General features: G+C 36.7%; 1 protein-coding gene across 2 annotated transcripts in view; it reads right to left on the bottom strand.

The window, feature by feature from the left end:
* Window positions 1–18030, bottom strand: part of ttc12 (tetratricopeptide repeat domain 12) — a 122485-nt gene that overhangs the window by 33919 nt on the left and 70536 nt on the right. For both annotated transcript variants that reach the window (XM_051931877.1, XM_051931878.1), the window contains 4 exons: window positions 17279–17348; window positions 15379–15467; window positions 11184–11352; window positions 6606–6698 (listed from right to left, as the gene is read on the bottom strand). In XM_051931877.1, coding sequence (XP_051787837.1) covers window positions 6606–6698; window positions 11184–11352; window positions 15379–15467; window positions 17279–17348 — 421 coding nt within the window. The remainder of the gene's footprint in view (window positions 1–6605; window positions 6699–11183; window positions 11353–15378; window positions 15468–17278; window positions 17349–18030) is intronic.

Below are 18030 nucleotides of genomic sequence, written 5' to 3'. Positions count from 1 at the left end.
GTTCGTACTTCATCCATTTTCTCAGGTCAGATGAGAGTGAGGTTAAGGATTTAGGAGGTAAAGTGGCCCTGGCTGCAGCAGACAAAGATGAAAAAAGCCAAACTGACAGCAAGCAGGTAGTGTAGTGACTACACCTAACTGATGGAGAGGACACGTCCAAAAATGCTGGTTCTTCTGTTCAGCCTCTCCAAAGTATTATTGGCTAAAACACTAGTGTCTATTGTAGAATTTTAGGGAAGGAGAGTGTTGAAAAAATGAAGGAGCGAATGTTGTGCCAGAATGTACAGGAAGCAGAAGTGCTGTTAAGTGAGCAGATTGTGATTGATTGTGTTGTTCATAAAATCCAATTCTTCTCAGAATGTTCGATTATATTTCACATATTCAGAATAAAATTGGAAACCAAGTATTCCAGGGCAGTTCCACATATGGAATTTAGGGAAAGGGACTATTTGGAACAAAATCACATAGAGCAGTTATCTTTCCGAGTACCCAACACTACCCAGTCACTACAATTTGAGCAACACAGAGTACAAGTAAACTTCAACTGTGACTTTCTCTTGTGAGAGTAAAATGGAATCACCAAAGGAAACATACAGACGGAAATATGCGTAAGGCATGCAAAAACTTTAAATATAAGGCAATTTACATGCATGTTTAATACATATATTTAAAAGACAGAGAACACTGCTAAAATGGTAAAGGTTTGCATCAGAGTTAGGCCTGAAACTGAAAAAACAAAACATAGATGAATCTATGTTGTCAAAGATTAAGGAATTTTCAACTATGATTCTCTTCACAATTACTACTGTAAGTTACTGATTATTTTCAAAAAACCTCTTTTAGTGAGGGTGTCATTTATTGCCATATTTTTTTCCATATTGCACACATGTTAAATGTTTATTGCTTATTCTGAAAACATGTTGGTTCCTCTGTCTGCTGTGCATATGTTAGAGAACTCTTGGCAGTTGGTGTATTATTGAGTATTTCTAAGACTTTTAACAATAATAATAATGATACATTTTTATATAGCACCTTTCCCATGCTGAAAGCTCTTAAAAGCAATTAGAAGTTCTTATGATTTCCTTTGTGACACAATTGATAAATGAATACTTAGGTTTATATAATCACATAATAAAGAAGGAATAATTAGACTAATAAACTTAACACAGACTAAAAAATGGATTTAAAGGAATACTTCACCCAAAAATACATATTTTTTATCTGTTTTACTTACGCTGTATTCCTTATAGAAATGGCAGAGAAAGATATTTAATCTCACAAGTTTATAAAGAACAGAGGTAACAAAGTTCCTGATATGATATTCTTCTATAGGGGCCAGTGCTGAATAAATAGCAAACACTATCAAAATGCGGATGAAAAAAAAATCAATTTACTAGTGTTGCATATGTGAGATATGGCCAGCCATTCATCCCAGCCAATACCCCCAGGCCGCCAGATTGAGCCCTCCCTGCGGTGTGGAGGTGCCCCGAATTACAACAGGGCATCATGAACATTGGAGTTTTCCTGTACAGCCCTGCTGGATAACGTCTGGGCCACCAGGGGACGGCTGCAGGGAGGCCCGGAGACGTCTATTTTACCTATAACCCGGAAGTATGTCTTAGTCACAGCGACAGAGGAAATGATGTGCTTCCGGGATGAGAAAGAAGCGTTTTGATCTGACCCAGAAGTGCTAGGAAGCCACATGGACTGAGGGTTCAGAAGCACTTCCGGGTCGAGAGCTATAAAAGATTGTGAGAAATCCCAGACGGATGAGATGAGTCAGGAGGAAGGGTGACAATGTGTCTGGGAGTGGAGGATTGTTTATTGATTTGTGTTTATTTATGAGTATTGTGGAGTGGAGGGTGCTTTGTGCACATTACAGTCTGAATAAAATAATAATTTGGACTTTTACCTGGTTTCTGGTGTCTGATCAGAGGGTTCAAGGGACAAAAGCGCCCCCTATCTGTCACATGTAATACATGTATTTTGACCAAAATATTGCTAAATAAACCACTACCAGAAAATCCTACTGTTGAAAAGGTATGAAACAAGCTCAAATTAAAACAATTCTTTAGAAATGAAAACAGCCAACACCTCATTTATTTTAAATGAAGTATTTATTTAAAAAAAAATCTAAAATCCAACCAACCAGCCAGCCACCATTTTTATTGTTTTGTTTTGTCCTGAGGAGTTGTTGCCTTTTCTTGACAAGAATGGTTACTTTTGCCAAATACAAAGTCAGTAGAAAGGGCTTTTATTACTTAAAACATAAATAATACAGTGATTTATAAAACAATTTTTCTAGCTGGTAAAGGCATGTGTGCGCCTTTCCCTTTACATCTTTATTTACCTACCCTGCTTTTACAGAGTTGAGTCTGACTCACCACATGTGTAAAAATAAAATCCATATTCAGAGTCTTTGCTGTTGAAGGAGCAAGCCTGAAAATGAAAGGATAATTGGATGTGCTTCTGTATTTATGATGAATTTTTGTCTTCAAAGAATTGGCTACAAAAAGCATAACTGAAGATAACTGCTGCATCTTACAAACAGGCAACTTCTATTTTTAGACAGGTTCCTTGTTTAATTGGTTGACTTGCACTTACTCTGAAGAATCAGTAATCGCTGACAATTAACGTGAATATGTGTGTGTATGTATAGCTACATGGTGTTCCTGCCATCTTAGGTCTGTGGAGATTAGAAAAATGAACACTCTCACGCCACAGAAGACCACATGCTATTTTTTCTCCAAAACAATAAAAACAACAGTAAATCACTACACCAAGGTGTCTTGATATTAGGCAGTCTATATCCTTACAATGGCAGGAGACCTTATTGTTGGTATGAGCACTTTTCAGGGTGAATAACAGGAGTTACAGTGATGTCTAAAACATGAGACCCACCTGGCCTCACAGGCACCCAATTAGTATTCTTTCTTTTACCAATAAAAAGGTACTCAACCTACGTATGGTAAATACTGTAGTTAGGATATGGTGGGTTGGATAATGGATGGATGGGCTTTGGCAGGCTCTATGATGCATGTATCACTCTATAAACAAAGATAACATTGAGGTATCCACTCATTATAAAAAGACTGATTTAAAACAAAGGATAAGATAATAAATGAAAATATCTAATTTGTACAGGGAGTTGTGTCTATACAGTAAATAAATTCAATTAGAAAATGATATAATCACCATTTCCAAAATGGAAATCTCATTGTAGAAAAGCCATTGACTCCATTTCACATAATAATGTTTAAATGGATTAAGGACAAAAAACAGAATTTGGTTAAAAACCCCCAGTAATTTAAACACCCCTAGTCATTCAGCAGTTGACCCTGCTTTATGAATTATCCTTTCTTTAAAATTATGAAAATGTGAACTATAAAACCTTAAACCACAAATGGGAAAGATTCTGTATGCTGAAAAAATCAACATACTGTATGTAGATAGCTAACACAAAGGATTTCTGTAAAATTATATTTTTTATTAGAAACTTCAACCAAGATATTGCGTTTTAGTTGTGGGCTGTTCTGAAAGAGTAAATTAACCTGTGAAATGTTTTCAACCACAAATAATGTTATTATGCGTAACAGAAACAAATCTCAGTATAATCACAGAGGTTAAAGTACATCTGGTGTCCTCTTGTACTGATGCCGAGTAAGTATACTTGCTTTGTGTGGTTTGTTTAGTAACAATCATCAATGCACACATGCACTGTTCAAGTAGATGTTGAAAAATCCATCCATTTTCCAACTCGCTGAATCCAAACACAGGGTCACGGGGGTCTGATGTTGAAAAATGTTTTTGTAATATTCTTCCCGTTGCTTGCAAATGATGGGGTAGAATGTCAGTGCCTGACCTGCACAATTGATACGCCCCATTTTAACCTAACACAGCACAATGCTTAGTAACTTCCATATTTCCTCCGACACAGACATTGACAGTTGCTGCATTGTAAACAGTGCTTGAAAGACAGGTATCTTTCTTGTCCTCCACTTGATTGAAATCATTTTTTGCCACACAGCTACAGCACCAGGCTACTTGACGCATTCATGCGACTGAAATCACCAGGTATATTACAGTGATTCGGTCATACAGTGCCAAATGCATCAGTTTTCCTTTGAAGTAAAATCTCAATCAATTCAGGTGAAATACAGAAGCTGTTTATCGATATATAGTAACCTTGGTTAGCAAAGGGTCCACCAGTATCAGCACATATGATGTAGCAATACTGTATTAACTGTACTTGCCATTCCACTTGGTGCCTAAACTGGAGTACAGTATCAAGTTCCATATGTACTCAGAGCTTGCTTCGCACAACATATAGAACTTGATACCAAATCGTGTCCATTTAGATGTGATATACTATATCCATGACAGCGTTCTCTTGTAACTCATGAGACTTTCGTCATAACGTATGATATGAATATACAGAAAGTGTATGTTCCCATTTTTGATAGTCATTGGTACACGTGTCGTAAACATAGAAAGGACGGTACTTGGGTGTGTGGGAACTGTTAACATTTGAATCTGATGATTGCATATAGCGCGGAACTGGCCTCTCTGTACAATTCTTTCCTCTGCATGTCCTGGAGTACAAAAGAAACACCCCCATGCACCAAAATGTGAAAGACTGCATGGGCAAGATGGAAAAAAAAAAAATGCGGTCACTGATTACAAGCACAAGAAGGCATGCGAATGAATATGAATAATATGAATAATGTTGTATCAGTGCCACATTGTTTTCCGAAATGTACTATACAGGTCATAAAATGAGTTATTCCAAATATCATATATACATATGTCTCTGTTTTTTTATCAGTGCAGCTTTGACATCATGGACCATAAGGTGCACACTAATTCAGCGTGAGCAGGAACACAATAAAACTGAATAAAAAAAATTCAAGTGACGGTGAGATACGAAGAAGGCAGATTCACCAGTGTTTGTGTGTCAGCTTTTATCCCTCCAGATTAAAGAATTTCCAGTACTATTGTCTCAAAACACCACTCACATCTACAGTTATTCCAAGTTTCAAATAAAAACTAACAGCATCAGAACCCTGGGTTGGGTCGTGGGGCGGTAGTATGCATCATGATTGTGACTGAGAGAAAAAAAGTGGAAAAAAAAAAATGCTAACTTTTACAAGTACTATAAAGTTACAACAGCTGTTACAGACACAAATCAAATGTATGTTTTTATTGTATAATATTAACAATAAGAGCAGCTCCCTACTCAAAATGGTAAATTTTCTGGGGAGCTGGTTTCGAACTCATGACCTCCGGATTATAAGTCGGCAGCTCTAACCACAGCACCATGGAAGCTGTCGTATTGTACATGCACCTTTTGTGAAAGTGTTTATTTGATATTTGGCCATCAGCTTTCATACATTATACAATTCATGTCTACATTTTGTTATTTATTACTAAAACATTAAAAACGTTTCTGTTTTAACAATGTGTTTACATAGATTGTTGTAGACACAAAACACACATCAAATTATTTCCCCTTACAATTCTGGGTAGCTCACTCCCAGATAATCAATCAAGGCAGGAACTTGGAGAACTTCTTGCCCGTTCTGAGGCGGTGGGGGATGGTATAGCAGGCTGCTTGACACATTTAGAAGACAAAAGACGCTGACAGAGAGGTGCGAAGGGATTTAAGGTGGGCCGGATTTACGAGTTTTATTGTTGGCTCTGGTAATTCTAGTGTTAACATTGTAAAGCAGATCGTCATATATCAGCCCCTGTCTGACTCAGCTTTAACCATATTTACACAGAAAGCCAAGCACGAATAATACTCATTGTTAACGCCAAGGAGGTTAAATATCTCAGTGATTTCCTAAATCACTTCACAGACAATTTTTCCATCAACAAATGCCAATGTTTTCTGTAAAACTTAAAAAAAAATTCAATACATATGCTGCTGTACCAACTATTAACATAGGACACTGCAAATTAATATGACAAATAGGACACCTCAAATGTCAATTGCCAGGTGATTTCCTCACAATTTATTAACTTATTAAACAGAAAGCTTCTCATATACAACATTTAAAATGCTCAGTGTAGTCCAGCTATGAAAAGCAAAATAACAAACACAGCATTTGAGCTATACTGTTTTAAACCCACCAGGAGACCAAAAAATATACTACAGGGGGTCCTCGGGTTAGGACGTCTTGACAGACAACGTTTCGAGTTTACAACGCTCACTCCATTAAAAACTTAAATAAATTAAGACGTGAGAAGGAATAAAGGTAAAGATTTTTTTTACACTCATTTTTTGTTAATTTTTCTGTTACTACAGTACAGTGTACAGTACAGTATATTTATGTCCTTTTCTTTTTTTCTGTGGCTTAGTTGTGTTTTTATGTTTTAGATTATGATTTTGCAAATGTGTTAGGATAGGTAAGTGACTTAGGCTAGGGTGTGTTTCGACTTACACCAAAATTCGGGTTACATCACTGTTGTAGGAACAGAACTGTGTCGTAACCCGAGGACCCCCTGTATTACATTAAGCCTACAATGATATAATGGTAAAATCATTTAAATATAAGTTAAAAAATCTGGCATATCAAACATTAGATTAAAAAAAAGTGGCTTACCGTTTTGCAGATGTGAAATTAGCTATAATTTCTAGAACATTCACTCCAAACATATCCAGCTGATTCAACAGACCAGTGAGTTTCTCAAGTGAACTGTAGAAGTATAAGAAAACATATTAAAATAGTGAATTTCGTGATACATTGTATAACATGAAAATCTGTTTTACTTGAAAGCAAGAAACAAAAATATATTAGTAAATATTTACTATTCTTTCCTTTTTATCACTTAATTATGAACACAATAAGACAAATAAATAGTAATTTATCCATCATGGAAGGAATTGAAAGCTGTAATGCATTGCACTGCTAAGTAATTAATGCACAAGAATTAATTTCAGATCTTAAGAATTTTCTCATTACATTCCATAACATATCAAAAATTCTTAAGTTTACATATGGTACGAAGGAAAGCATATTCATTATAAATAATTTTTTAATCTTGCCTACACATTGATTAATAATATACTTCATTTCGTAGAAACATGCTGTAAATTTGCTTAAGTTCAATGTCAGAAGCTAAAACCAAAGAATTTTTATATCACACATACACAGACATATAGACACACACATGCGCACACACACACACACACAAACCCTACCTAATAAAGGCTATACAGCTAAAACATTACATCTACTATCTTCTTTCCTTTTCTGAAGAGAAACAATCTTTCACTATCCATCCACACCTTTTCAAAACCTGATTATCCAGAACAGCTGACACCTATATGAGGAAGCATCAGGTGCAAGGCAGGAACAATCCCTTGAAAGGCACCAGAAAATCTTAGTGGGAACACAAATACACAAGCATCAGGAATCAAGTCAACTTCACCAATCTACCTAATCCGGATTCCTTGGACTGTGAGAGGAAACCGGAGCACCTGGAGTAAACCCATGCAGACACATGGAGAACATGCAAACTCCACATAGGGAGCACCTGGAGCTTCAACAAAAGTTTCCTTGTTGTGAGGCAACAGTGCCACAACTGTGCCATCATGTTACCCATAAACTTTAACATTTTTCCCAATTACAGTATATTTGATAACAATAAACTACAGTAATCCCTCCTCCATCGCGGGGGTTGCGTTCCAGAGCCACCCGCGAAATAAGAAAATCCGCGAAGTAGAAACCATATGTTTATATGGTTATTTTTATATTGTCATGCTTGGGTCACAGATTTGCGCAGAAACACAGGAGGTTGTAGAGAGACAGGAACGTTATTCAAACACTGCAAACAAACATTTGTCTCTTTTTCAAAAGTTTAAACTGTGCTCCATGACAAGACAAGAATGCAAACATATCTTCCTCTTCAAAGGAGTGCGCGTCAGGAGCAGATCATGTCAAAGAGATAGAGAAAAGCAAACAAATCAATAGGTCTGTTTGGCTTTTAAGTATGCGAAGCACCGCGGCACAAAGCTGTTGAAGGCGGCAGCTCACACCCCCTCCTTCAGGAGCAGAGAGAGAGAGAGATAAAAACAAACAACCAAAAATCAATACGTGCCCTTCGTGCTTTTAAGTATGCAAAGCACCGTGCAGCATGTCGCTTAAAGGAAGCAGCAGCACAGAAGGGAGCAAAGTGAAGATAATCTTTCAGCATTTTTTGACGAGCGTCCCTATCATTTAGGTGTGCTAACAGCCCCCCTGCTCAATCCCCCTACGTCAGGATCAGAGAAAGTCAGCGCAAGAGAGAGAGAGAGAAAAGTAAGTTGGGTAGCTTCTCAGCCATCTGCCAATAGCGTTCCTTGTATGAAATCAACTGGGCAAACCAACTGAGGAAGCATGTACCAGAAATTAAAAGACCCATTGTCCGCAGAAATCCGCGAACCAGCAAAAAATCCGCGATATATATTTAAATATGCTTACATATAAAATCCGCGATGGAGTGAAGCCGCGAAAGGCGAAGTGCGATATAGCGAGGGATTACTGTACTGGCTATTGTCTACTAAGCCCAAGCTCTGTAATACCAGCTGAGCATACGTTAAAAATAAACATGAAATATTAAATATTAAAAATATAATCATATAATATAATTATAAAATACCAGTAACGGCGGACTGCACGATAACGTGCAGTGAATACACTTGACTTGAGCATTCCTAGTTTTCATACTCTTTCTCTGTACGTTTAGCATTCGTTTGCTCAGAGGTTGATGCGCTTGCTGCTTCCTAAGCAGCTCTTCTTATCTCCACCCTAGCGGCCCGCTTCTTCTCTTCTTTCATCGGCATCTTTTTGCGTTAAAACTGATTAAGTCAGTGTTTGTGTTGCAATTACTTAGTATGTTTTTTTTTAATTTTTCACTTAAGCTGGCACTTAAGTCTTCAATTTGCCTCAAGAATGATTTAAGATATGAAGAGGTAGGGGAAGAGACGGCGAAGGTGGTAGGGATGAGAACGGCACCCGTATGCATGCACCACACTGTTGACCTGCTGGCCACTGCCAAGAGATGATTCTACAATAAAATAAAATAAAAAGAGGAATAACTATGGAGGTCAAACATCAACACGAAAGCGGATAGTAGACGTCACGTAGTATATGTGTACCAAATTTCAAGTCAATGGGTCAAATGGTTTGCAAGCTACAGGTGATTTAAAATCCTAGACAGACAAACGGACAGCCACGGTAGCATATTATATAAGAAGATATTATAAATATTAAAAGGTGCAGATTAAAAATATTCAAGTAATTGTAACTGTGCAACACATACATATTAGAGTTACAACAATTTTAATATAATTCTTAAATACTGTAATAAAAAGGGTTACAAATTATAGATTGATTATTTTTACCATTTTATGGAATAAGTTGACCATTTGCTATTTTTATTACCTAGAAAGCTCTTTCAGTCTTTCTGTTCTTGATTTGAGGCAATGCAGGTGCCTGCCAGATCTTAACAAATTAAACTGGCTGCAGAAATGGTGGTGGTGGTGGTGGGGGTTTGTAATGATTATGACTGCCTTGGTAATGCACCTTTCTGTATAGAGGTCCAGTAGGGATGGTACTGATATCCCCATGATGCACTTAGTTGAGTGCAAAAATTCTCTGCAGAGCTGTATGCTCCTTTTCTGAGCCATTTCCATACCATTAAGTGATGCATTCTGACAGTATGCTTTCAATGGCTGCATGTTTAAAGGACTTCAAGGCCTCTTTTTGACAGAGAATGTCTTCAGTTGTCATAGATGATAAAGGCACTACCTTGTCTTTCTCACCAGAAAGTCTGTGTTTGGACCATTTTAAGTCAGTACCGGATGTTGATTCACAAGTATTTGAAACAGTCAACCCTCTCCACGGCAGCACTGTTATTAAACAGAGGTGCACACTCAGTTCTTTGCTTCTCCTTCTCTCTGCTTAAATCCACTGTAAACTCTTTTGCTTTGCTGATGTTGATGGACAGACTGTGTTTCTGACATCATAGTGACGAGATAGTTACTTCATCTAGGTAGGGTTGTTGTTGCTGATGAGGGCTACAACAGCTGTGTTATCAGCAAATTATACAATGATATTTGAGCTGTACCTTGCTATAGTATCATGTGTGTACAGTGAATACAGCGGCTGGCTAAAAACACACCCCCAGGATATGCAAGTGTTCAGCCTAATGGACCTGTAGGTGTATTTTTCCCACTCTACCTACTTGGGGTCTTGCAGACGAAAAGTCCAGGTTCCATGTATATAAGGTGGACCTCAGTCCCAGATTCTGTAATTTTATTGCTATTCTAGTAGGGATAATTGTTTTGAAGGCTGAGCTAACAACAATAAGCAACAGCCTTACATAACCTTTTTAATAAGTGTCTAAGTAGGAAACAGTAGAGTGTAATACCTGAAAAATGTCATAATTTGTGGATCTGTTTGCTTTGTATGCAAACTGAAATGGATCCATGTCTTTGGGAAGGCAGGAGCAGAAATGGTCCTTAATAAGATGTTCAAATCATTTCATAACTACTGAAGTAAGAGCTGCAGGCAAGTAGTCATTTACACTGGATGGGGCTGTTGTTGTGGACAGTGGCAATGGTGGAACATTAGAAGCAAATTGGGACTATTGATAGCATCAGAGATGTGTTAAATATAGTGATAAACACTTGAGTTAGCTGGTTAGCATAGATATTGAGCACATGACTTGTTAAACTATTGGGGAATACAGTTTGCAAAGTACATCATAGAAGGTAGTGTACACATACTGAATGTCAAGAAAACTATAATACTCTTGACAAGGAGAAACAAACCACAGAGACCTTGCACAGGGGGTGCAATAATGACTGCTTGCTTTTTTGTACTTGTATGAATAGATGCACTCACATGAAGACAAAAGGAAGTGGCAGCCAAGTAGCCATCTTGTGAAACCTTATAGAAAGGATTGTAGTCAAACCAGTTACTGCTGCAGCCAAACATCAAATTTTTAACGTTAAAAAAAAAGTGTGCTTTAAAAAATATTAAAACAATGCTTCTTTACAAATGATTGAATAGTATTTAAATTTCTATTAATGAAAAATACCAGGCATACAAGCAATGTATAAGTTTAAAATTAATTTTTCACAATAATGTGCTCCACACTTTGAAATCCTGTCAGAAATTAATAATGATGCTTACTTTGGCAGATCCAGATTTTTCAAAAGCAGAGTCCTTCCATATTCTGTCTGTGAGTAGAGGCACAGGAGAGACAAGCATTCCTTTTGAATCTCTGGCATGCTGGATGTAAGTGGGTCAATTAGGTATTTGCTTCCATTCTCTGACTGGATTAAAAGCTGTTGATTTTCCTCTGGAAAACATCAGTCTAATTAAAAACTTAGAATTAAACTGGAAAATATCACCAACATTATTTAATGCAAAATAAGGATATTCTGTCTCCTAAATGTTCATCCATCCATCCATTGTCTCCCGCTTATCCGAGGTCGGGTCGCGGGGGAAGCAGCTTGAGCAGAGATGCCCAGACTTCCCTCTCCCCGGCCACTTCTTCTAGCTCTTCCGGGAGAATCCGAAGGCGTTCCCAGGCCAGTCGAGAGACATAGTCCCTCCAGCGTGTCCTGGGTCTTCCCCGGGGCCTCCTCCCGGTTGGACGTGCCCGGAACACCTCACCAGGGAGGCGTCCAGGAGGCATCCTGATCAGATGCCCGAGCCACCTCATCTGACTCCTCTCGATGCGGAGGAGCAGCGGCTCTACTCTGAGCCCCTCCCGGATGACTGAGCTTCTCACCCTATCTTTAAGGGAAAGCCCAGACACCCTGCGGAGGAAACTCATTTCAGCCGCTTGTATTCGCGATCTCGTTCTTTCGGTCACTACCCATAGCTCATGACCATAGGTGAGGGTAGGAACATAGATTGACTGGTAAATTGAGAGCTTCGCCTTGCGGCTCAGCTCCTTTTTCACCACGACAGACCGATGCAATGCCCGCATTACTGCGGATGCCGCACCGATCCGCCTGTCGATCTCACGCTCCATTCTTCCCTCACTCGTGAACAAGACCCCGAGATACTTGAACTCCTCCACTTGGGGCAGGATCTCGCCACCAACCCTGAGAGGGCACTCCACCCTAAATGTTAATAAATTAAATTAGAAATATAGTCAGTATCTTAAATAAATCACAATGTATTGAATTTACATTTTCAAGTAACATTTTTTTATCAATCTTTGATTTGAACCAGCAACACACAAGAACATATTCAAAAGTAATAAAATATGTATATTTATTAAAATAAATGTAAATGACCAGAATGACAAGCTGTTTTAGTATTGGTCTGTTAAAACCATGTTAGGCAATCATTGGTTGCAGGTTTTCAGCAGTTTCTTAATTAGGCACCAGTTCTTGCAGGAGACTGGGATTTAATTCCAGGAAAAAAGGCAGTTTTTGAGAAGCCTGCATATTGTCCTAATTTTTGGTGAGGGTTCTTTTTACTCCCTCACTGCAAGACTTCAAAGACAGGAAACCTTGTGACAGACCTCAGTAGCCGAATACATCCGGTACAGTCATGGGCAAAAGTTTTGAGAATGACACAAATATTGGTTTTCACAATGTTTGCTGCTTCAGTGTTTTTAGATCTTTATGTCAGATGTTTCTATGGTATACTAAAGTATAATTACAAGCATTTCATATGTTTCAATGGCTTTTATTGACAATGAAATTAAGTTTATGCAAAGAGTCAATACTTGCAGTGTTAGCCCTTCTTTTTCAAGACCTCTGCAATTCGCCCTGGCATGCTGTCAATCAACTTCTGGGCTAAATCCTGACTGATGGCAGTCTATTCCTGCATAATCAATGCTTGGAGTTTGTCAGAATTTGTGGGATTTTGTTTGTCCACCTGCCTCTTGAGAATTGACCACAAGTTCTCAATGGGATTAAGGTCTGGGGAGTTTCCTCACCATGGACCCAAAATTTCAATGTTTTGTTTCCTGAGCCACTTAGTTATCACTTTTGCCTTATGGCACAGTTCTCCATTATGCTGGAAAAGTCATTGATCATCACCAAACTGTTCTTGGATGGTTGGAAGAAGTTGTTCTCAGAGGATGTTTTGGTACCATTCTTTACTCATGGCTGTGTTCTTAGACAAAATTGTGAGTGAGCACACTCCCTTGGCTGAGAAGCAACCCCACACATGAATGGTCTCAGTATGCTTTACTGTTGGCATGACACAGGACTGATGGTAGTGCTTACCTTTTCTTCTCCAGACAATCTTTTTTCTGGATGGCCCAAACAATTGGAAAGGGGATTCATTAGAGAAAATAACTAGCCCAGTCCTCAGAAGTCTGATCCCTGTACCCTTTGCAGAATATCAGTCTGTCCCTGATGTTTTTCTTGGAGAGAAGTGGCTTCTTTGCTGTCCTTCTTCACACCAGGCCATCCTCCAAAAGTCTTCACCTCATTGTGCATGCAGATGCACTCATACCTGCCAGCTGCCATTGCTGAGCAAGCTCTGCACTGGTGGTGAGCCCGATCCCGCAGCTGAATCAACTTTAGGAGATGGCTCTGGCGCTTACTGGACTTTCTTGGGCGCCCTGAAGCCTTCATCACAACAGCGGTGCAAATGTTTTTTTTTTTAATTAAGTTCATTTTCATGGCAAAGAGGGACTTTGCAATTAATTGCAATTCCTCTGACCACTCTTCATAACATTCTGAAGTAAATGCAAATTGCCATCATAAAAGCTGAGGCAGTAGACTGTGAAAATTAATATTTGTGTCATTCTCAAAACTTTTGGTCAAGACTGTAATGGATTTGGGAGTGGTTGCTGCATTGAGTTCAGATTTGTTAAAGAACAGTGAAGAAGAACTAATTACTAACTATCCAAACTAGGAAGAGAGGAACACCTTGTGAAACCTCAAAGACAATCACAGGAGGAGCAGCGGCACAAGATGCAACCTAACAGAAAGACTTGGAATGAAACAAAAACTACACTCTTCTTGCCTAATTGAAAGAGAAAATCTATCCATTGGCAATAAAGACTTCAAGGCAAAGCACTTCCTCTCTATCATGATAGGAACCATACAAATGACTATAAATATCATTACTGGTTTGTATTTTTGGCTCTGAAGATAATAAAGTGTGTATACTTTTATCTAGAACAAAGCCAGGAAATGTATTAGGATTTACAGTTCATGTTGATGATGCTACTTAAAGCAGTAACTTGTGTATTGGGTAAATCTTTAACTTTTACAACTTTCTTTCTGAAAATGTAACAGGAAAGTACACACATGCACCCCTCAAAGGTCAAACATCAGGTACATCCCATTATGTAACAGAAGAAGCCTATAAACTAGACAAACATACCAAATCATTTAATAATCATTTTCCAAAGCCAAATGAATACTGTTTTTTGGACAACATTCTTAATGCACTGCCTGTTTAATTGGAAAATGAGAGCAACATTTAATCTGACTTGGTTTTCTATATACTGTATTAAGTTGCTTATATATAGCCCTATGTCTGCTTTCATGTATATATCCATGTTCTACAGCCCCTATGGCATGAACAAAATAAGCATGTTTGGTTTATTTGTTGAAGGACAGTCTATTGCCACAATCAAACCATAAAAAAGAGAGAGTGAAGCCATTTACACGCACCATTGGCCATGAATTTAAATTAATTCCATTTCACCACATAGATGAAGAAGGGTATCTGAAAGAGACACTGGAACAACTTAACTATTATGTGAATAAATAAATTTTATAACCTGAATGGTATTCTGTTACTTTTTTAATACTTATCTTCTTATTTATTGGTAGTTTTGACATTGTTTACAGTATTGTGATTTCTATATTTATTGAACCATACCCGTTGCATTATATTATCCTACCATGTCCAATATTGTAATTACATGTGTTCAATACTCCTGCACCAACAATACGACCCGTACAAAGGCATTTATGTAAGGTGTAATAACAATCCATGATACTGACAGTAATAATTTATAGTATACCATCAGCAAATAAGCATTTTGGTTTGTGCCTCCCTTCTGAAATCACGGAATTTCACATTATTATACAGACCGTGAATAACTTGATAGCAAAATGACAAAATTTCTTAAGAAACATTTAAACAGAAAATAATGTTGGAGCAACTCTATAGTTTTAAAGATTAAGTACAATTGATAAGGTAATAAATATATATAAATAAGGTAGTATTTTAAAGAGCAATAATGGGAGGCAAAGAAAATAAACTTTGTTTGCAGTTGTTTTAATCACACTGATGTACCACTAGCATATTACTACCTGAATGAGAGAATGGAAAGGAGCTATTGTACATGGCTCAAATATTTAAAATGGAAAACCACATAAACTAGAATGGCACTTACCATTTTTCTTGCAAACTGCATACCACAGTCCCAAAACAGACAAACATAACTCTTCATCAAAAAATGTGTTATTTTCTCCAGAAATACACCTGAAAAAGTATGTTTTCAATAAACAAACATTTATCTTTATTTTTCTTTAAACAGTGATTTAAGTAGCAATAGATTATTCATGCAGCTTTAGAAAAACAAATACACAAAAAAGAAAAGACATTATTATTGACATGAATTCCATGGTGTTCTGTAATAGCAATTTGGTCTCTCTATTAATCGTCTTTAAGAAATGACCTATAAAAAGGATCACTATGACCTGGCAGTGTATGTCAAAGAGATGCACTCTTCTTTTTCTGAAAAGATACAGTACTTCTCTAACATAATGCACATAACATAAGCAGTACATTGCCAAATCTGTTTTTAAGCAAATATCGATTAAATTAAAGCTAGACTGGCTGACTGTATATATATACTAAAATGAATGATTTGCCTAATGGAATAATTCAAATAACCTGGCAAATGAACTGGATCTACATTCTGAAATATCTGATTTTGATACATTTTGTACCTGACCCACATTTTAAAATCCTCTGATTAACAACAACTTGGCATTGCTGCCTTATTATTTACATCACTTTTTAAATCTAAATGTAGACTTTGTAACATCATTTCTTCCTGAATGCAGAATACAAAAACACAGTTTATCTAAAATTCACAATAATTCCCTGTTCATACATTTGTAACATTTAAGTCAATTACTTGTTTTATGATATACAATGCATTTATATAACTTTCTTCCCAGAATAAAGGGCAGGGCTACTTCCTCAAAGCTGCAACAGAATGAGTTGGATTGCTGCCTCATGTACTGTTGGTATGAAGTTTGCACATTTTTCTTGAGATTACCCGTTTTTTTTCTGACAATTCAATTTCTTTATCACATTCCAAACATGTTCATATTATGGTTAACTGGTGACTGATCAATTATGAGAAAGTATAAATGTTTTTATGTACATTGTGAAGGCCTGGCACCTCACCCACAGTTGGTTTCTCTGATGTGCCCAGTATAAAGACATGTTTTGGTTCTCTGCAACACTGACTCAGACAAAATTAATTAATCAAATGAATAAAATGGATGCATAAATGGATAGTGAAATAAATGTACAGTTGCAAGTAAATTATACAGTTGCATGTAAATTATTCTCAATTACTTTTAACTGTCGTGGTGGTATATTTGTTATTGATGCCACCTCACATCTGTAATCTAATCCGAATGAGATATCTTCATCATGTATTCAAAAACTGTGATGCTGCATGCCTACAGAAAGAGTGAAGAATTGTCCAGAACAAACACCCTGTAACATTTATTTTATATATTCAATAAGCAGTCCATCTATTAAAAATTTCCTTTTTCCAGCAGCAAATGAATATACCTATTGCATATGAATACAAAAAACTTATATGTTATTTTATAATAATTTTTATACAGTTAATTTCAAACTGTTATTTTAGAGATTAATAGAATAAGTTGAGATGTGGGAGTTGCTTGTTTCAAATAAAATAAAAAATAAAGCAATGTTTATTCATAGAAACTCATACTGGCAAGAATGAATAATACATTGTATATTAATCATAAAAACATATTTTATTGGCCAAAATAAGAAAGACACACAGAGATTTAAATCATAAATCAAAAGATGTCTATTCCTGCTAGTTTACCTGTAACGTTCTATTAGCTCAAAATATTATTAAGTGATTAAAGATTGTAAATATGACAGATCATCATCCCATTTATCTATAAACATAGGCCACTGTGTCTTTGACTGAAAGGATTCATTTGTCTTTTTTCCAGGATAACATTCAGTATCAGGCTTCTGCAAATTTGCAGTGATCTCCTTACAAGTGCCCTTACCTTTTTACAATGTTATTGCTGTTGATTATACTGAAGCCATTGTTGATCCTGAATAATGCTTGTTCAGTGTCTGCAAAAAAAAATGGAGAGATAATGTCAGGCTACTGTAGCATCTTGTACACTCTTTCAAGAGTCTATAATTTCAGAAGATACTCAAGCAGCTGTAAGCACAGAAATTAAATGTCAAGGTCATACATACATTTTTATAAACAAAATTTTTTATGTGTAAGTCAAGTTATTTGCATCGGTTTAATCTTTTAATATCCCCAAAACAGGATTCTAACAGTTTATTAAAAATAAATGTGCTATCATTTTATATTCTGTATACTTTTTATTAAAATGAGGAAACTGTTGCTGAAATAGTTTTAAAATATCACAAAGCTTTTCAACGTTTTGTTTACATACATTTTTTTCATAGTTACTGTATTGGACTAAAGGAATAGGCAAGTATTTTTATTATAAATAAATTGTTTTGAACTTTTTCAAGGTTGCAGGGTGAGTCAAAGGCACAAATTAAACTAGCCACTTAGTGGTTTAAATTAGGCCATTGAAGCTTATTTATCATAAATACAAAAAAGGGTATGAGCAGCCTATAGTATTAGCTTAGACATTAGGTTGTAATACATTATCACTTATTATTCAAAACCTGCTTTTTCAGAATCTTTCCAAGGAGGAATAAGGATTAGGTTAATAGTGAAAGAGACCTCATGATGTCTTGCATCATACATTGCCTGAATTCAATAAAGTATTTA

Source organism: Erpetoichthys calabaricus, chromosome 9 (assembly GCF_900747795.2).
Source record: "Erpetoichthys calabaricus chromosome 9, fErpCal1.3, whole genome shotgun sequence".
Lineage (NCBI taxonomy): Eukaryota > Metazoa > Chordata > Cladistia > Polypteriformes > Polypteridae > Erpetoichthys > Erpetoichthys calabaricus.
The sequence above is the reverse complement of the archived record's forward strand: the minus strand, read 5'-3'. Positions and strand labels throughout refer to the sequence as shown.